At 46.6% G+C, this 22,973-nt stretch overlaps 1 protein-coding gene across 1 annotated transcript in view; it reads right to left on the reverse strand.

Moving 5' to 3' along the window:
- The window catches only part of FANCD2 (FA complementation group D2), a 909,275-nt gene that overhangs the window by 24,599 nt on the left and 861,703 nt on the right, over window positions 1–22,973 (reverse strand). Inside the window, exon 42 of the mRNA XM_078661284.1 lies at window positions 4,893–5,039. Coding sequence (XP_078517410.1) covers window positions 4,893–5,039 — 147 coding nt within the window. The remainder of the gene's footprint in view (window positions 1–4,892; window positions 5,040–22,973) is intronic.

Raw genomic sequence — 22,973 nt, forward strand, 5'->3', positions numbered from 1 at the left:
CAGAGCCCTGCTGGGCAAGAGAAAGAAGGAAGAGAAGAACCTCAGAAAGAGGGGCAGCAAGAGGATCCACAGCCTTTGCTGTGCACCATGCCACAAATCTGTTCCACCTGCAGGCGTATACCGACTTTGTGGAGGGACGCCTGGCTGCCAGAATGACGTTACAGACTTCAGGAGGCAAGTCAAATGGCCTCAACTGTCGCCGCTCAATCTCCAAGCATGGAGGTGGAGACTGGACAGGTTCGGGTGGAGGACCGTCCCCTGCTGCTGCAACAGAAGGTCCTCCTGAAGAGGCAGACGAACCGGGGGATCGACTGACATACTGAGTAGCTCTGGATACCAGTACCTTCGAGCCCAGTCCGGAGCCACAAGGATGACTTGGGCCCGGTCGCGCTTGATCTTCTTCAGCACTCTGGGCAGAAGTGGTATAGGCGGAAAGGCGTACAGTAGACCGCAACTCCACTCGCGGCGAAAAGCGTCTCCAAGCGAGTGCCGCCTTGGAAATTCCAATGCGCAGAACTGATGACATTGCGCGTTCTCTTCGGTGGTGAATAGATCTAACCAAGGCTCTCCCCATTGCTGAAAGAGGCCTTACGCCACGTCCGAGTTCAGACGCCATTCGTGATCCATCATGCACCGACGGCTGAGCTCGTCCGCCCTGGCGTTCAGAGAACCTGCCAGGTGTTGGCCACCAGGGTCACGCCCTGGCGTTCCAGCCATTGCCAGAGGCGCAGAGCCTCCTGGCAAAGGGTCCACGACCCCACCCCGCCCTGTTTGTTGCAATACCACATGGCGGTGGTGTTGTCCGTGAACACCTGCACTACACTCCCCCGGACAGAGGGGAGAAATGCTTTCAGTGCTAGACGTATCCCCCGTAGCTCCAACAGGTTGATGTGGAGCCGGGCCTCTGCCGGAGACCAGAGGCCTCTGATCTCCGCCTCTCCCATGTGGCCTCCCCAGCCCTGGAGGGACGCATCCGTCACAACTACGTGCTCCGGTTGGGGAAGGGAGAGGGATCTGCCGCTGACCCAATCGCGGTCCGTGAGCCACCACTGCAGCTGTCTCGCAGTGCCCTCCGAGATCAGGACGTGGTCGGATAGGTTGCCCTGATGCTGGGCCCACTGAAACTTCAGGTCCCACTGCAGAGCCCGCATTCGCCACCTGGCGTGATGCACCAGCAGGATGCAGGAGGCCATCAGCCCCAGAAGCCGCAGCGTCAACCTGACCGAGACCCGGGATAACGGCTGAAAGATGGGAATCAGAGCCTGAATATCCCGGTCCCGCTGTTCGGGTGGATAAACCCGAAACCGCGCCGAGTCGAGAACCGCTCCGATGAAAAGGAGCTTCTGAGAGGGGCACAGGTGTGACTTCGGCACATTGATGGAGAACCCCAGCCCGTGCAGGAGATCTGCCGTAGTCTGGAGGTGGCTAACGACTGTCTGGGGCGAGCCCGCCTTCAACAACCAGTCGTCGAGGTAGGGGATGACTGACACTCCTGACCTGCGCAGATGAGCTGCGACCACCGCCATCACTTTCGTGAACACTCGAGGGGCGCTGGTAAGGCCGAAGGGGAGCACGGTATACTGAAAGTGCTCGTGGCCAACCGTGTACCGCAGGCAGCGCCGGTGGGCCGGCAGGACGGGGATGTGAAAATATGCATCCTGCAAGTCGAACGCTACCATCCAATCTCCAGGGTCGTGGGCAGCCAAGACCTGAGCCAGAGTCAACATCTTGAGCGATTGACGTTCCTGAGGTCCAAGATGGGGCGCAGGCCCCCTTTCTCCTTCTTGGGGACCAGAAAGTAGTGGGAATAACAACCACATCCTACTTCTGGTCCAGGAAAGCGCTCAATGACCCCCTTGGCCAAGAGGGCCGTGACTTCCTGTTGGAGAAGCAGAAAGTGGTCCCCCGACACGCGGTGGAACGGAGGTGGCATGGCTGGAGGGGCAGACTCGAAGGGGAGGGAGTAGCCACTTCGGACGATCTTCAGCACCCACCTGTCCGAAGTGACAGAATGCCAGTGGGGAAGGTGATGTTGAATCCTGCCGCCCACCGGCGTGGGGGCACCCCAAAGCTTGGACTAGGAAGGCTTTGAGGCAGATACTGCGGGAGCGGAGGTAGACTGACCCGCACGCTGACCCCCTGTGCCACCACGGCGGCCACCACAGCCGTGCTGAGGTTGGTTCTGTGCAGGCTCTGGCTGAACGAACGTGTAGGGGCGCCCCTTCCGTGGCCATGAAAGGAACAAAAGGTAGACGTGGCCAGGCGTGTGGTGGAGAGACCCAAGGACTTGGCCGTAGCCCGAGAGTCCTTGAAACGCTCCAGCGCACTGTCTGCCTTATCGCCAAACAGGCAAGTACCATCAAAAGGCATGTCCATGAGGGAATTCCGAACATCCCCCGAAAACACCGTGGACGGCAGCCAGTCATGGCGACGCAAGGGCACTGTCGTGAAGATGGCTCTCTCCAAAGAGTCCACGGTGTCCAGCTCACACCAAATGGCGAACTTCGCGGCATCTTTTCCCTCCGCAACAGCTTGGGAAAGTACAGCCCGAACCTCCTCCGGGCACTGGGGCAGAGTTTGCACCACCGTGTCCCACACAGCGTGAGAGTAGCGACCCAAGAGGCATGCAGTGTTGACTGACCGCAGCCCTAGGCTGGCAGAGGAAAACAACTTTTTACCAAACTGCTCCATCTTTTTTGATTCCTTATCCGGCGGGGCGGTAGGGAATGTACTTTGGGAAGAGGAGGCCTGAATGACCAGGCTCTCCGGGGTCGGATGATTTGTTAAAAAGGCAGGGTCACCCGGTGCCGGGCGGTGACGCCTGGCCGCGTTTTTATCTACAGGAACCCCTGTGGCTGGTCTAGACCAGATGCCCGTCAAGGCCTCATTGAACGGAAGCAGAGGTTCCATAGAACTTGCCGCCGGCTGAAGCACTTCAGTAAAGAGGTTCGTCTTGAGGGTAACAGTAGGCAGATCAAGTTCAATGGCCACAGCTGCTCTACAGAGCACCACAGTGTATGTGGCGCCTTCCTCCATGACAGCGGGAGGAGACACAAACCCAGGCTCAGAGGAGAGGTCAAGGCCACCTGCATCCTCTGAGTCTTCCGCCCACTCTTGTTCGGACTAGCACTGCCGTGCAAGAGGGTCCTCTGACCCCTCCCAGTCATCATCCTCCTCCACAGCACAAGGCACAGGTTGCAGCGGCGGGGGAGGCACAGGGGAAAACAAATGCTCCAAAGGCACCAGGAACAGCTCCATGTCCCAATTAGGGTCCCAAGCCGGAGCAAAATTGCCTGGAAACTCGGGCAAGGGCGGAGGTGGGACGAACGGAACCCATTGCGGCGCCGGGAACGGACCTGCACGGGGCGCTGGGGCCGGAGCAGCTGACGGAGGACCTTTGCAGCGCTGGAACTGCCATGTTCTTTTTTACTGTTACAGATACACTACGTGACATAGTGATCGTATGTATAACCACGCTTTATTAGTTGCAGCGTTTTGTTGATTTAATATTTAAATTCCACATTTAGGTTTAATAGGAGTGGCAAACACAGGGCTGGTCCCTGTGTGGTCCTGATGAAGAGCTAGGGGTAGGCTCGAAACATGTTGATCTTACACTGAACTCCTACCCATTATAGTTCGTTTTTTCCGTGTAACACCCCCTTTTAGATATACCAACCTAGGAGCGATAATAGAGTATTTTAGCCCACAAGCAAGGTATTTTTAATCACTTTAACCCACTCCACCACACTGTGCACCACACATAGTCTTCCATTTCGAGTGCTCCTCCGTAGTTTCCGCAAGTTGTAGCACGCCCCAGTTCGTAGAGAACTGGGATGGCCCCAATGATGAAGCATGTCACCGTGGGGAAACCCTGGTGAGTGAGGGGACTCGAAAGACATTTTTCTTTCCTGAAGGCCATTTCTGATCATATCGATTGGGAGCCTTTTCCTTAGACTGGGTTCTTAAACCCGAGACCTCGGGTTTCATTTGGAGTATACACGAAGGAGGGCAGATCCAGTTGAAAATAACCTCTACTTCCCTTTCCTTTTGTGAATTATTTACACGAATAGCAATTTAAAATACCCACTTTTTTATTTCATCTTTTACAGAGTCCACTTCCTGTGATGTCACTTCCTGTAATGCCACATGTAATGTAACATGCAGTTATGTCACATGCCATGATGTCACTTGCATACCATCTAACTTAGCTCCTGCACTTCTATTTTTAGGACTTGTGCCCTGCAAGGAGGACAGTCCTGAGCCAGGAACATCAACAGCAGTGACACACTCACTAAGGGTAAAGCAGACATGAACTTTTCCCCAGTTAGTGGCGATTGCCTTCACAGCATAAGCAAGCAGGAGTGGTCCAGCAACACTGACATACCAACCCTGGCATTGCAACGCACTCCTTTTCAGGCAGCTGTGCACATGCAATGAGGAAACTTTTTGCATTCTCAATGCAAGAGTGCCAAGGAGTCGATGCAACGGCCCATGCTGTATAGAGCAATGGATAAATCAACGTCAATGTATTTATGCATATGAGTTTATATTTTTATTGTGAATATAATTTTGTTGACAGTTCTCAGAAAAATGGGGGCAGCAGAGCTAAAGCGGTCTCTAGACCAGATCTAAAAAGGGAATATGGGCATAATGAAACCATTTTGATCCCAGTGATTAGGAAGTCGGGTACCAGCAGAATAAAATGAAACTATGTTTGTGATCGAGATGGAATTATGGAAACGTAATGTTCAATAAATCAGATCATTTACGACCTTACTCGGAACATACAAAGAGAAAATGTGAATGGAAGACCTGCACAATAAAAATTATACTTTCAAATGTTTGGATTAAAACCATATCTCATTAAATTTCTAGGTTAGAGAACTACTAACCTGAAGGTCCCTGTTTTTCAGGTTGCCTAGCCAGAATGCCTCCTGGCAGTTGTTGATTGTTAGCATGGCTTTCACACGGTACACAAATATCTCAAGACTCTTCTTTAACAGAGGCACATGATTGGTCAATGTTGTGTCCTGGTTAATCTAAGAATTCAAAAAGAAAGTATGTTACATGTACAAATTATGTTTCTTTTAAAATTTCAGGTTATGACTTTACTATCTCAATAAATGGATACACCTAAAAATATTTCAATATTTACAATCTTCTAGAAGCGACCTCTCAAAAACAGGACAAATGAACAATAAAACAAGGCCTTCTGCACTTGCTTTCACCCGAACACGTAAACAATGTAATGTAAACAACAAAATAGTGCAAAAGATTAATGAAGTCAGGAAGTCAAAAGTAAAATAAAAAAGGAAGAGGCCATATTAGAAAAACATACTGACAACTGTCAAAACGAGGATTGGGTTCAAAGATTTAGAGAGTTGATCCTGGACTATTTCCAGTTTAATGAGAATACGGCTGACCCCTTTTCAGTGTGGGGTGGGGGTTTCAAGGTAGCAGCTCGTGGACAGATAATAGCCTATACGGCCGCCAAGTCCAATACCTGGAGGACTAAGATAGCTCAATTGCAAACTGAAGTGGATCGGGAATATGCTCTCCAACTCCAGCTTGTTCCAAACCTATATGAGCAGGCAAGAACAGCGCTGAGGGACTGTTTTAGTTTAGAAGAGGTTTGCAACTGCGAATATTCCAACAGAGGTTCTATGAAGAAAGCCAGTTAATTGGCAAATTCTTGGCAAATTCCACAAGGAAAAAACAAGAATCAGCTACAATAACCAAAATTGTAGACCCTCGGACCGGTCAAGAAATAATTAACAGTAGCGATATTTCACAGACTTTTTTTGACCATTTTCGCCAGCTGTACCCTACTGAGTATTTAGTGGAGGAGGAGCTAATCCAGGAATATTTCATAAACATGAATGTTCCCAAACTATCAGATAATCGGATTGGCGAATTGGGAATGGAAGTAGAAGCTACCGAAATCTTAGCAGCTATTAAATCAACAGCCGGGGAAAAAGCTTGTGGGCAGGACGGCTTCCCTATCGAGTTTTATAAAGTGTTTTTAAAGGAACTTACTACCCCGTTGAAAAACGTATTCAACTTTGTTAAAAGGGGCAGTGATGTCTCAGATACTTTTAAAGAAGCAATCATTGTTTCTTTTGTTAAAAAAGATAAAAACTCAGAAGATGTGAATTCATATAGGCCCATTAGTCTTTTGAACTCTGACTATAAAATCTTGATGAAGGTATGGGCAGAACGTTTTTTACTTGCCGCCCAAGAGATAATCCATAGAGATCAAACCGGCTTTATTGCAGGTAGATCAATGGCGGCCAACACCCAGTTTTTAATACATGCACTGGATTATTTTAATACAAATTCCATTCGGCTAGTATTGTAATGTCGATGTGGAGAAAGCCTTCGACCTTGTGAACTTGAAAACCCTGTTTTTCACCCTTGGTCGGTTTGGGTTTCCTGCACAGGTAGTTAATATGCTACGTAATATCTACCAGGGGCCAAGGCCCAGGTCAAAATAAACTCAAACTGTGCAGGAACCATAAAAATAAACCGCAGAACCAGGAAGGGCTGCCCGCTTTCGCCATTACTTTTTACTTTTTTTATAGAACCTTTGGTTTTAAAGATACAAAACAATGCTGCTATCCAACCACCGATCCCTGGTTTGGCTAAATTAAAACTCTTTGCAGACGACATTATTTTATACCTGACCCCCAATAGAGAGAACCTCGAAACAGCTTTGAGGGAATTTTAGGAGTTTGAGCAAATAGGCGGGTATAAAATAAATGCCAATAAAACCGAGGTTCTCACCCTCAGTGCTGATTTGAATTCTTTTCCACCCTGTCTAAAGATACAAGCAACAAAAACTGATCCTATAAGATATCTCAGAATATATGTATCTAATCAGTATCATCAGTTATTCAAGTTGAATTATCTAAAAATGAAGGGCAAGATCAAGAAGCTGTTGGAACAATGGAAACTACTCCCCCTATCGATAGTGGGTAGAGTTTCATTGATCAAAATGTCCATACTTCCGCTGCTTATTTTTTTATTTACTAATGTCCCAATTAAAATAAACCAGACATACTTGAATGAAATTGATACTCTGCTCAGGGAATTCATTTGGGGTAAGAAAGCTCCAAGGGTCAAATTGAACGTGGTCCAAGTACCCATAGTACAAGGGGGTTTAGCGCTGCCTCATCTGAGAACTTATTATGAGGCCGCCTTTTTAGATTTAGTGTCCGGCTTGATAGGATCCAACTTTACTAGCGACAGCTTTTTTATAGATAAAATGACTCAAGAAATTGGATCACTAACCCGAGTGTTTTTTAAAACTTCCCAAAAAGACACATTATAACACTTTGAAAGATAATTTTTTTATACTCCAGTGCTTTTTTAAAAAGATGGGCTCATCGGGTCTCCAGTATTTAAAACTAAGAGAATGTACGAGTCTCGATCTCCAGTTCTAATTAAGGTATATAAATATTTGGGAAGGCTGTGGACTCTCCGAGTTAAGGCATTTCATAGTTCAAAATAGGCCGATTTCCTGGCAAGAAGTAACGGCAAGGGCGGAAGGCCATCGGAAGCCGACCTTTTTTGAATATCTACATGTTGTTCATCTGCTAAAAATTACCAGTGGTATTTTGGACACCCCTAACCAATTTGTGGTAGCCCTCTATGGGGCCAATGTCAAAGGAGTGGAAAACTGGTATAGGCTGTTACATAAGCAGAGACAAGCTTCCGCGACAGAGATCCAGCTGGATAAAATAACTCGGGAGACCGGATGTAGGCTGGATGAGAAGGAGTGGGAGTCTATGTGCCACCTAGGAAGTAAATCTCTGCGTGCTGCAAATTTCAAAAGGATGGCCTTCCTATCGCGATGGCTTTCTTATTTAACTCAGGCCACCTAATAAAATAAAAAAGATTACCAGGAGCTGAAAATGGGTGCTTTTGCTGCCAGATAGATGGGGAGGGCGGGTGGCACCATACTTTTTTGCATGTTCAGGACTTAGGTTTTTTTGGGAGGCAGTTTTCTCGGATATTAAGCAAGCAATCGGTAAGAGTATTTCGCTCGAGGCCGAAGCTGCCTTGTTTGGTATCTGTAGAGATGAAAAGATACTATCCGAACCGGAAAAGGCCTTCGTATTTATTTTGTGTTCTGTGGCTCACTCCCTAATTCTGCAAAATTGCAAATCCAGGGAAGCACCCTCTCATTTGAAATGGTTCAATAAAATGAAAAGAACCCGAAAATTTGAGAAAGCGTACGCTAGGAGCTTCTAAAAAATTTGAAAAAAAATTGTACGCTTTTTAATGAACTGGAAAAGTTTAAAGAGAGATCATGTCACTAGGGTTGGTAAATCAATGTAGCAGCTTTTTACTAAAATGCATTAACACTTTTTCTTACTGCACTTTAGCAGAACTAGCACTTTAATAGTTTTTGCACTTTATAGAACGATGCATTCTGTATTTTAGTCAATGATGTAAGGAACCGCTATAGCCACACATTCTCGTTTTTTAATAAAATGTTGTATTTATGTTGGCTTTAGGCGATAAGAGGGCACTAGCACTTTATTGGCATCGTACTTTAGACGTATTAGGAATTTTTCTGTGTTGCAGGATAAATTTGCATTTTGCTTTGTGAATGAGAATATGATTAGCTGCTTTAGCTTGAGTTCTTTTTCATTATGTATTGAGAGGCTGTCATCTTGATTTTTTGACGAAACTGGTTTTAATGATATTTATTTTTTTGTATATTGTGTACTTCATGAACCTAATGCTCTGCTCAATAAAAAATGTATATACAAAAAAAACTGTCAAACCCCTAATAGTTGGAAAATAGAAAAAAATATTACAATTAAAACTTTAAATAAAGGAAATAAGTGGCTTTAATAACATCAGTGGTCAATAAAAACAAGAAAAAAATGTAACAACCTTTGAGTCAGCAATGAAACAGAAAGGATCTGGTACCTGTAGGAAATATGCCTTTTTATGCGTGGGAACCCCAGATTTTTCTCAAAACACTTAATTGCTGTGACATAGGGATTTCTCTACCTAGCCGTAGTTTGTGTGATCCTATCTACCTACTGCGAGTATTCCTACAGAGAGATTGGCAATTTCAAGAATTGGACGAGGTCAGGTCACTCATGTGATGCAACATGCTTCATCATTTGCCACCTCGTCCCACCCTGGTGAGATGATACTACCAGGGCAGACTCAACCTGAGGGAATTCGTAAAAATTATTTGTTTTCTCTCGATAAAATACTTGGATCTAGTTCTCGGTCTAAAAAAATCTTAGGATATATCACAAGGTATCCTTTATTCAGGTGGTATCCTAGGCTTGAGTAAAAAATTACCACAAGGTAATCTCAGAGGAAGTGCGTGGTTACTATGACCCTTATGTACTGCTGAGTTGTCATGCCAACATGTTTCTGCCCTTCTATTAGAGCCCAGGACATGTCTCGGACATTCATCAGGGCTCAAAATATGTATCCCTAAACTTATTTAGTTATAGTGAAGCGTACAATGGTAAACGTTAAGAGGACCTACCTCTCTTCCATCAATCACCAGGGGCTAATACCTAGTGCTAGGTGGCCATTTGCCTCATGGTCTGTCCCGGGTGGGAGCCTCCTATAGTCACACTTATGTCAAGGTACAGCGCCCACATCGATCCTACTTTGCCCAAAGGAACAGCCAACTGGTAACATGTTACAAATGATGAAGGTGGCAAATGAAGCATGTCATATTAGGCGAGTGAACCTACCTCGTCCAATTCTTGGAATTGCCCATCTCTCTGAAGGGATAATAGCAGTAGGATCACACAAACTAGGGCTACAGATACACTGATTTTGTGTTTTGAGTGTTTTCCAAGAAGCAGACGTGAGCCCTGTGTAACGCCTCTTTCGCTCTCTTTGGTGATTATGGCACCCCATATTTTTGCCCTATCTGCTTTGCTGGTTTTACATTTCTGTGCCTTTTACCTGCTTAATACCTGCTAACTGGGAGGAGAGTGCCTGTGCTGCCCATTTAAACAATGTTAAATTGCCCTATTCCTAATCAGCATGTGTGACTTGCCTTCAAGTCCCAAGAATATGGTGGTGAAAGTCCACCGAGGCTTGGAACTCTTAAATGCCATTTGTGGGCTGCAGCACCTATTGCGCCACCCACTATAATGACAGCACAAACATGGTTTCAGGCCTATTCTGTGTAGTGTGACTGCTTGTAGTGTAAAACTTGCAAGCGATCTGTTAAAATAACCCATTTTGACAGGAAAATTCTCCAGTGAAAATATTAATAATTCACCACCAGTAAGTGTTGCAGTTGGTTTCCGATTATTCAGTACGTCCAGATTTTTTGATGATCTCGGACTTTGTCATTTTGGCAGACATGATATCTGTTACCACTGTGATGGAGTAACCCATCCACCAAGATTTATATCAGGTCATAAGTTTAGTGTGTCCAGGCCAAAGACTTTCAGCATCTTGAAAATACCTCGACACATTGCCTTTTGGGCCTAAGTAAGGTAAACAGGAACTACCGTAAAAGTAGGTAGGGTTGGCCTTGGTAACATTTACTCCATTGGCTTGGAAAAAATCAGGAGTCACCCACATCCACTAGCTGGTGCCAGGCCTAAATGTGGCACCTCCAGACTCCCTTTACGGACCTGCGCATAATCAGAAATGAACTGGACCTGCTTTCTGTGACCTTAAAGGAACCCTAGACGACTGGGCCTGCTCCCTCTTGGACAAAGACGTTTTGGATTCCAAGGGTCAGTTGGCTGACATCCTATGTGGAAACAGGAAGACAACAAGCTACAGGAGGCATTTTCCCTGGAATTCCCAGCAGCAACTAGACCTATCTGATTGCCTCTGCAGGAGTGCGTCCTGGCCCCTAAGTGCAGCTCCTAAGGTACTGGGAGCCTACAGTGGCTCATCAGAACTGCTCCAGAAACCCCGAAAGGGTGGAACCTAAGAGACTAAGTCAGAAGGTAAGATCTTTGACTGGGACGAACCTGGTTGGTGTATCTGAACTGCACTCCATCGCAGTCACCCAGAAATTACGACTAGGTCCTGATCTATCGCAACTAACGAGTATCATTACCACTTAGCGCTATGTCTACTTAAAACTTTAGAAATTCATATCTCCAGTCCCCCCTATTGAATTGTTGTCACTTGTTATTGCACTCTATTTTTGTAATTAAGTTGTGGAATTTTATTGTTTGACATTTTGACTCTATTACTATTTTGGTACTGCATAAATACTTTACATATTGCCCTAAGTTAAGCATTTGGCTCTGTGACATAGCTACTAGGGGGGGGTGAGCTCAGTTTAATTTAGCAATTTTTACGGTTCACCCTTGATAAGACTTGGGAATATTCTTTCAGGTGTCAGTCGCCGACCTCGAATACTAATCCAGTTCCTTACAGTAAAAACCAAGAAAACACTCACTGAAACAATCAGAGTTGTTGTAAGTAACTCATAACCCAGAACTCTTATCTGAAATAGCTGGATGCCATGTGTCTGGTACACAACTCGAGAGAAGCTACCATGCCTCTTTAATTGATCATAGTTCAACAGTAGGAACACACTAACTTTGGCTAAGTCATACTTTAAATTGAAAATCTGGATTGCTAACCAAGTTGGCCCATTTTACCAATCTGAAGAAGCAAAGATACAGGCACTAGAGTCTCATACTGGAAAGTGTTCCGCTGATTCATAAAGAGGTGACAAGTTTACACATGGGTTCTCATTAATTTTGCTCTGCTCTTCAGCAAAATTATCTGAACAGAACAGCACCAAATATGGCAGAGGAATACTGAGTTTTTGCTATTTTAGATGCTTTGCTTAGTTTAGCATAAATCTGTTCAATCTAACTGCAGATTTCTCACCAGGCATCACACTGCATCCAGAAACTCAAAAGTAGTACAGATGCGCACCAGTAGGTGGCGCTATGCATCTTTGCACCAATGTTATTCCACTCCTGAAGTGAAGAGGGCAGTATATAATCGCCACCGAAAGCACATAGATGTCATTCGCTTTCTAAGGGTTGGTGGTACCCTCAGACGCACAGCTCATCTGCAAATTGACTTGACCAGTGAGCAGATCTCTAGGATGGGACATTCAAAGATAGAAAAAGAGTCAGTTCCACAGTACGAGCAGGTTTGGAGGGTCGGTGAGGAATCTGCAGTTACAGGATTTTTTAAAGCAAGTAATTTGTTTTTTCTGAACCACAGTTTCCTCACCTCGCGAATAGATACCAAGGCAGTACCTCCCAGGTGGTGGGTCTACGGAAAGGCTCAGACCAAAATGTCCTGCAGGACAGAATGGGAAAAATGCCCATCCCAACGGATCTGATACTCAAGACAGCAGTGCTTCATGAATGTGTGCCCTCATACCCACATGGCAGTCTGACAGATATCTAGGACCTTCACTCCGTGTGCCAGTGCAGTAATAGCAGCCTTGGCTGAAGTGGAGGGAGCCTTCAATCCTTTAGGTGGCTGCTTCTTAGCTGGTGCATAGCAGATGTGTATGCAGAGGACTTTCTACATAGAGGGGGTTCGTTTTTGCATTGCCATGCCCGTTTTTGCTCCTAAGAAGCCCACATAAAAACTAACTGTTTACCCGATGGTCCTTGGTACGAGCAATGTAGGAACTAAGGCTCTCATGGGGTCCAGTCGATGGTGTCCCTCCTCTCCTTTTGAGGGGTGAGATGGGGAAAAGAAAGTTGGAAGCATGATAGTCTGCTAGAGCTGGAAAGGTGTAATTACCTCTGGCAGGAATGCAGCTCGAGTTCTCAACATCAGTGTGTCTGGAAAGAATGTCATGTAAAGTGGTTGGACCGAGAGGGCCTGCAGCTCAGTTATGTGACGAGCTGAAGTGATCACAACCTTTAAAAAGTTTTTGGGGGCAAGAGACATAGCAGACAGCTGTACATTGGCTCAAATTGTGTACACATTAGAAAATTGAGAACAGATTCAAGCTCCACTGTGGCATCACAAAGTGCTTTTGCAGAAACAAAATATGTTGTAAATATTTAAGAAATCTCATCACAACAGGCGTATTAAACATAGAAGGCTGTCCCGGAACCTCCCAAAAAAAAGTTGAAAGTTGACAAATAGCCTTTAACAGTGCCCAATGCAAGACGGATTAGTTACTTACCTGTAATCCTAGTTCTCTTCCAGGGGTATCCTCATCAAAGTCATAAGCATTAGAATATTCTCGCCCATGCGCGGGACCCCGGAAACACTATATTATATGTGCTCCACATATATATACTCATATATATATATATATATATATAGATAGATATATATACAAACATGCAATAGCAGCCAAATCACATCAGAGCGGAAATATGCTGTGAAGAATTTCCACCATACATGAATAATATGCATTAGAAACATGAGAAACAACACCAAAGATTGTTTAGAAACTGTTTTAATGCTTAGGCATCAGTAGAAATTCTTATAACTCCCTGAAAGCATAGAAAAGCTCCTAGGCTGCATTGCAAACACACAGTCTAAAAAGACTGAAAAGCTAACCTGTAGCTGTATACAAAAAACTGACACCGTGCCTTTAAGGCACCCATGACCCCCGGTATCCCATCATGCCTCAGGGGTGACAGTTAGGTCAGTTGTTCTTTTCGGAGACTGAAAAAACCAAGTAACAAATAGGTTAACAATATCTCCTTATTAAAGAACATCCTTTGCCCGGGGAGGCGGGAGGGTTGCTTATGACTTTGATGAGGATACCCCTGGAAGAGAACTAGGATAACAGGTAAGTAACTAATCCTTCTCTTCCAGGGGATCCTCATCAATAGTCATAAGTATTAGAATAGAATAGCGAGCCTCTCCTCTTCCCTGCAGGGAAAGGAATGATAAGACAGTAATCTCATCAACAAGCCTGAGCAGGCTATAGGCTACCCAAACAGATTTCTCAAGGAGGCTTGCCCTACTTGAGTATCGGCCCTGGAATCAGATTCGAGACAGTAATGCCTCGTAAATGTATGAACTGATTTCCAGGTTGCAGCTTTGCATATTTCTGACATTGGAATGTCATGCAAGAAAGCCACTGTGGCCGCTTTCCCTCTGGTAGAATGCGCTTTGGGTGATACCAATAAAGGCTTGCCTGCAAGCTGATAGGCCAATTTAATGCAAGAGACAATCCATCTGGAGATGGACCTCTTGGCCGCTGGAAAACCCGTTCTCATTGAACCATAGTTCACAAACAGTTGATCCGTTTTCCTGATCCCTTTAGTCTTTTACAAATAGAACTTGAGCACTCTCTTAAGATCCAAGGAGTGCAGTGACCGCTCGGCTTGGGTCGTAGGATTTGGAAAAAACGAAGGTAGGGAAATGGACTGATTTATATGAAAATCAGAAACCACCTTAGGCAAGAAAGATGGATGAGCCCTCAGGACTACTCTATTGTGGTGGAAAACAGTATATGGTTCCTTCGCACAGAGCGCTTGTATCTCGCTTACTCTGCGCGCTGAGGTAATTGCCACCAAAAAAAACGCTTTCCAAGAGAGATGTTGCAAAGAGGCCTTGTGGATGGGATCGAAAGGAGGTGACATTAACCTGGATAGAACCAGGTTTAATTCCCAAGGAGGAGAAGAATTTCGCACAGGGGGATACACTTTTTTCAACCCCTGGAGGAAGTCCTTAACCACCGGAACCTGAAAGAAAGAAATCTGAGTAGGTGATTTCCTGTACGCTACTATGGCTGACAAATGCACTCTAATGGAAGCATATTTCAAACCAGAAGTTGCCAAGGAAAGGAGGTATGGCAGGATTACCTCCTCCTGCCCTTTAGTCGGATCTAGGTGATGATCCCTACACCATATGTAGAACCTTTTCCACTTGAACGCATAAGACGCTCTCGTAGAAGGTCTCTTAGCCTCCTTTAAAATGTGCATACATTCGGGAGGTAGGTTCAGATGCCCATATTGCAGGACCTCAGGTGCCATGCTGTCAGGTTCAGTGATGAGAGGTTGGGATGTAGTATCCTCCCGTTCATCTTGCTCAACAGGTCCGGTCTGCAAGGAAGTCGTCTGTGTGGACACACAGACAGATGTAGAAGGTCCGGGTACCTCCACTGTCGTGGCCAATCCGGAGCTATCAAGATCATCTCCATGTCTGACCTGAGGAGCTTGGAAACTACCTTCGGAATCAGAGGTAGGGGAGGAAACGCGTAAGCAAACGTTTCCGACCAATCCATCAGGAGAGCATTCCCCTGCGTCCCTGGCCGGTGGAATCTGGACGCGAAGGCGTGGCATTTTGCATTTTCTTCGTCCGCGAACAAGTCTATGTCTGGACGACCCCAACAACGAAAAAGCTCTTCTACCACTTCGTTGTTTAGCACCCAGTCTGGCTGATCTTCGAAGTGCCTGCTGAGTGCGTCTGCTTTGATGTTTAACTCGCCTGGAAGGTGCCCCGCCACCACTGAGAGGTTTCGAGAGAGAAGCCAGTGCCAGATGGTTTGGGCCTCCCGGGATAGAGTACGTGACCGCGTGCCTCCTTGTTTGTTCAGATAGAACATGGTGGTTGTATTGTCCGTCTGAACTAAGACTGAGTTGGACTCGATCGCTGGAAGAAAAGCTTTGAGAGCTAGAAACACCGCTCTGAGCTCCAGCATGTTGATGTGGTGCGTCCGCTCCTGCGCAGACCACTGTCCTTGAATCTGCAGGTGACCCATGTGTGCTCCCCAGCCTTGCAGAGAGGCCTCTGTCACTATAGACTGGGTTGGTAGAGGGTGGTGAAAAGGCACTCCCACTAGCACATTCCTTGTCCGAGTCCACCATTTGATGGCATCCTTCGCTGCTTGGGAAAGAGTGATACGATCTTCCCAACGCCCTGTCGCCTGGTCCCACTGGTCTTCGAGAGCCTGTTGTAGAGGCCGCATTCTTAGCCTGGCGTTCGGGATAAGAAAAATGCAGGACGCCATGGAACCCAGCAGGGAGGCTACCTGCCGGACTGTTGGAAGCCGAGACTCTAATAGAATCCCACACTTCTGCCTCATGGAAAAAAGTCTCTCCTCCGAAGGAAACGCTTTTCCCAATTTTGTGTCCAGAACGGAGCCTAGGTAGTGGATTACTGTGTCGGCCGCTGGACTGACTTCTCCAGGTTTACATGGAGACCAAGCCTGTGCAACTGGTGTAGGCAAAGGTGCAGATCGTGTGTTACCTTTACCGGAGACGGGACCTTTAGGAGCCGGTCGTCCAGATATGGGTAGATGAAGAGCCCCTTCTTGTGAAGAAAAGCCGCCACCACTGCCATGCATTTGGTGAAGACTCGTGGTGCGGACTTGAGACCGAATGGTAGCACCTTGTACTGGTAGTGTTTGTTTCCTACAACAAACCTCAAGTACTTGCGATGCTGCAGTGCAATCGGAATGTGAAAGTATGCATCTTGCAGATCCACCGAACACATCCAATCTCCGGCTTGAAGATGTGGGCATATTTGGTGAAGAGCTAACATGCAGAACTTTTCTCTGACGATGACTTTGTTTAGGAGACGCAGATCGAGTATGGATCTGAACTTGTCCTCCTGATCTTTTTTGGGGACAAGAAAGTATCTGGAGTAGACTCCCTTTCCTCTTTGAGAGGGAGGAACTTCCTCTATAGCTCTTTTTTGCAGCAGAACTTTCACCTCTCTTCGGAGCAAGCTTAGCTGGTGAGGGCAAGAGTTCTTCGGAGGAATGTTCTTCGAAAGAGCACGGAAACATAGCCTGTATCCATTGCGCAGTATATTCAGCACCCACTGATCCTTTGTGATGCTGATCCACTCTGCCAGGTGTTGCGAAGCACTTCCTCCCACTGGAGTGGGCAACGGCGCCAGAGGAAGCCACTGTTCAAGCTTTTCCTCCTCTCGTGGTGGTAGAGGACTGCTGGTGACCTCCTCTACCCCTGTTGGATTTGCCTCGAAACTGGGATTTCCCCTGGTTCTTATTTTGGGACCACTGAGGGGTTTGAACCCTCTGTTGAGCCCCTCTCCCCTTGTTGGTTTTAAAGCGGCGTTTGAATTCTTTTTTCTTCTCCAAACCCACCGCTTTTACCGTATCCAGCTCTGTCTTCATACGAGTCATCTCTTCGTCAGCATGTTCTCCGAAGAGAGAGGAACCCGAAAAGGGGAGATTAAGGATGCGATGCTGAGCATCCGGCTTCAGCCCTGTGAGGCGAAACCAAGCTGACCTCCTGGCACAAACCCCATGTGAGTAGGAATGTGCCGCAAGCACTGCACCGTCCGCTGCTGTGCTTATCAACTGATTCGCCACCAGACATCCTTCTGTCATAGTTTCTTCGAAGTCTTTCTGGTCCTCCTTTAGCAGCTTGGACTTGAACCTTTCCATGGAGTCCCACAAGGCTCTGTCGTATCTACCCAGCAGTGCGGCCGCACTGGAGACCTTCAGCATGGAGGCAGCTGAATTGCAAACCTTGCGACCCCACGAGTCCTGTGATTTGCTGTCCTTATCTGGTGGGACTGAAGAGGAAGCAGCAACTGCATGCGTCTTCCTTGCCGCTGCCACTATCACAGAGTCTGCTGGAGGGTCAGATTTTACAAAAACTGGGTCCGAAGAAGCTGGTTTGTATTTCTTCTGTACGCGGGCTGGCACCGCTCTGATGGTTGCCGGAATTAGGAAAACGTCCTTGACAGGGTCCATAATCCCCGGGACTAAAGGCAGCAGTGGACGAGAGATAGACTTTTTGTGCAAAGTCTCAAAAATGACTGTTGTAGTAACCTGGAGGACAGACATTTCAATGCTCAGCTTCTGAGCTCCTCTTTGTAGGACATCTAGATAAGTGCCGATGTCATCCACTGGAGAGGATCTAGAAGTAGGACTATCCGTCAGCGTGGGAGAGTAATCCCTCTTGGAAGACCTGGTAGAAGAAGTAGACGGAGTTCTTCGACGTCTACGGTGAGCACCGTGCCTCCTCTCACGTGATCTTCTAGGGTGCTCTTCCCTTCTAGGAGAGCGAGATCTGACCGGGTCTACTCTTCTAGGTGGATCTTCTCTTCTGGGAGATCGAGATCAAATCGGATCTTCCCTTCTGGGAGAGTGAGATCTGGTTGGTCTTCTCACAGGTGATTTGTCTGCTTGGCGCCTGGGAGGACTACGCCTGTCCACTTCATCCACCAGTCTCTGGAGAGGAGATCTGTGCTGCGACTGACATGCTCGTGCATACGTTTGGTAGCCCCTGACTCTCGCCAATGGTCCAATGACTTGTATCATCTGGGTGACAGTCTGACCTCCGCAGCCGAAGGATCTGGCTGACGCACAGGAGATCCGAGGACAGGACTTCTGGATCTTGAGGATGTTGTTGAGGAGCCAGAAGACTGTGAAGTGGAATGACGAGAAGCTGACTCCGTAACCATGATCACAGAGTTCCTTGACGGCGATCGAGCTCTTTCTGAATGTCTCGAATTCGAGCGTTCTGGCGTCGTCTGTCTTTTTCTCGACGCCGAATGCCTCCGGGGAGTCGGCGGGTCCATCAATCTCGACTTTGAAAGCCTCTACGGCGATCGATGCGAGGATTTACGGTCTCTCGACGTCGAGCGGCGATGACCAGCCGTCAACGGAGCCCTCTCTCTCGACATCGATGACCAGCCGTCGACGGAGCTCTCTCTCTCAACGTCGAACGGCGATGACCAGCCGTCGACGGAGCTCTCTCTCTCTCGACGTCGAACGGTGATGACCAGCCGTCGACGGAGCCCTCTCTCTCGACGTCGAATGTCTGTGCGACGACGGCGGAGGGGTATTGATCACCCTCGACGCCGAACGTCGAGACTGCGTCCTCGATGCCGATCGATGTTTTGTTTTCGACGGCGGAGGGGTCTTGGTCCTCGACGACAAACGTCGTTTCTTAGACGACGGCGGAGGGGTCACACTTCTCGACGCCGGTCATCGCCTGGATGACGACGGCGGAGGAGTAACCTCCCTCGACGCCGATCGTCGCCGGGTTGACGACGGCGGAGGGACCTTGGATCTCGACGCCGATCGTCGCCCGGTTGACGACGGCGGAGGGGATTTCGACGACAGAGCTGGATCCTTCGACGTCGTCGACGTACCTGGTCTTCTTTTCTACGGCGAGCCCACCGTCGACGGTAGTTTTGAAGATAAATGACCCACCGGTGGCTCTTTCCTCAGCGCCAAGCCTGACGCTGAAGCTGAAGCTGAAGGGTGGGAAGACTTTTCTTTTGAAGATGTTCTAGCCTTCTTGGAACCCTTCTTCACCGGAGACCTTCCTCTGGATGACCTGTGAGCCAGGCCATAAATGCGAATTCTCTACCTGTCTTTGAGAGTTCTTCCTGACAGGTGCTCGCAGTGAGGACAGGTGCCTGGATCATGTTCTTCAGGCAGACACACGATACAAACGTCGTGGTTGTCTGATTTTGCTTTCTTGTTACCACAAGAAGGACATTTGTCAAAAAGTGAAGGCATTCTCAGCTGAAATGCTCACTAAACTGACTAAAAAAGACAGTTCCTTACTTGACCAGTTGTAAAATGTCAAAGTAAGTAGAAAAAGTTGTTAAGATGAAGTAATTTTCTGTCAGAAAAACAGAAATTAGTGGAGCTGTATTACCAGGATCCTTCCTGAAGGAGCCGGAAAGAACAACTGACCTAACTGTCACCCCTGAGGCATGATGGGATACCGGGGGTCATGGGTGCCTTAAAGGCACGGTGTCAGTTTTTTGTATACAGCTACAGGTTAGCTTTTCAGTCTTTTTAGACTGTGTGTTTGCAATGCAGCCTGGGAGCTTTTCTATGCTTTCAGGGAGTTATAAGAATTTCTACTGATGCCTAAGCATTAAAACAGTTTCTAAACAATCTTTGGTGTTGTTTCTCATGTTTCTAATGCATATTATTCATGTATGGTGGAAATTCTTCACAGCATATTTCAGCTCTGATGTGATTTGGCTGCTATTGCATGTTTGTGTGTATATATATATATATGAGTATATATATGTGGGGCACATATAATATAGTGTTTCCGGGGTCCCGCGCATGGGCGGGAATATTCTAATGCTTATGACTATTGATGAGGATCCCCTGGAAGAGAACTTGCTGGGCGAATGACAAAACAAACAACGCTTTGGACAGCTTAACTTGTAGTTGGTCAACCTGATGGGTGTCGCAGCGAGCCAAACAATTGTCCTAGCACCAGGCATACTTCGATATTTTAGATGGGCGTCTGGCTGTCAGTATAACATTGATCTCAGGTGGAAGATTTAAGGAAACTTGCTGCAGTCGCTCTATCTCCATTGATGGAGGTGTGTACTTCAGAGGCCCGGGTGCAGGGCCTTACCCTCTTACTATGACAGCAGATCCTTCCGAAGCAGAAGCCTGAGCAGAGGACAGATGTTCATGCCCAGGAGTTCTGGATACCACACCCTCCTAGCCCAATCTAGAGCCACTAGGGTGACTTGGTACCGGTCGGTCTTGATCTTCTTCAGAACTCGAGTCTTGAGTAGAAGCAGAAAGGCATATAGGAGACCCGAGCTCCATGTCTTCTAGAGAGAGCCTTCTTGGGAGGTTTAGCATGCAAAAATGCTGACACTGCATGTTGTCGGTAGTGGTGAAAGGCTTAAGAAAGGGTTCACCCCATTGCTGTAAAATGCCATGTGCCACCTCTGGTGTAAATGCCATTAGTGATCAGCTAGCTGTCGGCGACTGAGCCTGTCTGTCCTGGTGTTTAGAGAACCAGCCAGGTGCTTTAATACCAAAGAAATGGCCTGGCGAGTGAGCCACTTGCAGAGGAGCAGGGTGGTTAATTACGAGAAAATGCCCTGACGAGTGAGCCACTTTTAGAGTAGCACAGCCTTCCGGCACAGAACCCAAGACATCACTCCGGTCTGCTTGTTGCAGTACTACTTGGCGGTAGTGTTGCCTGCGAGAACCTGTACTAGCCTCTTCTTGATGGATGGCAGGAAGGGCATCAATGCTAAGCTGATCATCCGCAACTCCAGCAAATTGATGTATAGGCGGGTTTCTGCCAGAGGCACCTGATCTCCACCTCTCATAGATGGCCTCCCTAGCACAACAGTGATGTCTCTGTAACCACTGTCAGCTCTGGGAGGGATCTGCCTCTGATCCAATTGCCATCCATTAGTCACTACAGCTGGTCTTTTGCAGTCTCCTCTAAAATCTGGATACAATCTGACAGATTCCCCTGATGCTGTGCCCACAGGAATTCGAAGTGCCATTGCAGAGCCTGCATGTGCCACCTGGTATGGTTGTACTGGGGTGAATGTTCGATATTGTGCAGCATTGTGTCCATCAGTTGTTCTTTTTGCATTTGTCCCCCGAGTGGGATGGGTATGCCCATACTTGGGTCCCTGGCTCTCCATGCCACTGGAGTCAAGCTACTACTGATGATACCGCAGTAACATAAATTCAAAAACAGTACTTGAAAAAATATTCAAAACTGAGTGCTAGTTGATAGCTTTTATTCTTATTTATGATTTCATCAAAAGATACTTTTTCATTTTACAAAAACCAACATGTAAAAAACAATTTACTACCCACAATCAAAAATAGGAATGAACATTCATCATAACAATCATATCACAACCATACAGTCAACAATCAATCAAGGAGAGAAGGAAAGCACTAAATCAGAAAACTACGACAAGTAATAAAACATACAATATTTACAATATAATACAATACAGTACTAACAAAAACAAGAAAATAATAAGTGATAAGCAACAATTATCATAACATTCACGCTTATCACTGCAGCAGACAGTCGAGTGGCTTGGGACTGTCTGCTGCAGTGATAAGCGTGAATGTTATGATAATTGTTGCTTATCACTTATTATTTTCGTACATTATCCCCTTTTCCCAAAAGAACTGAGAAGTATTCTTTATACCTAACTATAGGAATGTACGCCAAAATTGATTGTATATCAGAAAAAAAGTATTTTCTAAGTGCTTTTGCAGACATTGGCTTCTCTTGTTTTTGTTAGTACTGTATTGTATTATATTGTAAATATTGTATGTTTTATTACTTGTCGTAGTTTTCTGATTTAGTGCTTTCCTTCTCTCCTTGATTGATTGTTGACTGTATGGTTGTGATATGATTGTTATGATGAATGTTCATTCCTATTTTTGATTGTGGGTAGTAAATTGTTTTTTACATGTTGGTTTTTGTAAAATGAAAAAGTATCTTTTGATGAAATCATAAATAAGAATAAAAGCTATCAACTAGCACTCAGTTTTGAATATTTTTTCAAGTACTGTTTTTGAATTTATGTTACTGCGGTATCATCAGTACTGGCAATTTCTCTTTTGTTATGTTCTATGAAGGCTCAGCCATACTGATTAGAGCCAACCCTTAGTTGTTTATTGACTGGAGTCAAGCTAGCATGGCTGATGAGGGGTGATGCCACAAAACCGGTCCCAGGATGCTTGTTTCTGATCCAGGGAGGACCTGGCCTAGCAGTTCGGGCTGGACTGTTCCCATGGGAAACAGGGTCAAGACTGATTTGCATATGGCTGGGTCTGAACTGGAATGGCATGTGGAGCAAAACAAGATGGATTTAGGCCCAGATTTCCGTACTTGGGTGAATGTTTGACATTGTGCAGCATTCTGTCCATCAAATGTTCTTTTTGCATTTGTCACCCCGAGTAGGACGGGTATGCCCAGACTTGGGTCCCCTGCTCTCCATGCCACTGGAGTCAAGCTAGCCTGGCTGATGAGGGGTGATGCCCCGAAACTGATCCCAGGAGGCTTATTTCCAATCCAGGGAGTTCCTGGCCTGGCAGTTCGGGCTGGACTGTTCCCATGGGGAACAGTGTCAAGACTTATTTGCATATGGCTGGGTCTGAACTGGAATGGAATGAGGAGCAAAAAGCGGTGGATAGTCCCAGATCTCTGTACTTGGGTGAATGTTTGACATTGTACAGCATTCTGTCCATCAATTGTTCTTTTTTGCACCTGGTATGGTAGGCCAGATGGGTGCAGGAGGCTACCACACCCAGGAACCTCTGCGTAACCTGC

The sequence above is a fragment of the Lissotriton helveticus genome, chromosome 9 (assembly GCF_964261635.1).
Source record: "Lissotriton helveticus chromosome 9, aLisHel1.1, whole genome shotgun sequence".
Taxonomy (NCBI): domain Eukaryota; kingdom Metazoa; phylum Chordata; class Amphibia; order Caudata; family Salamandridae; genus Lissotriton; species Lissotriton helveticus.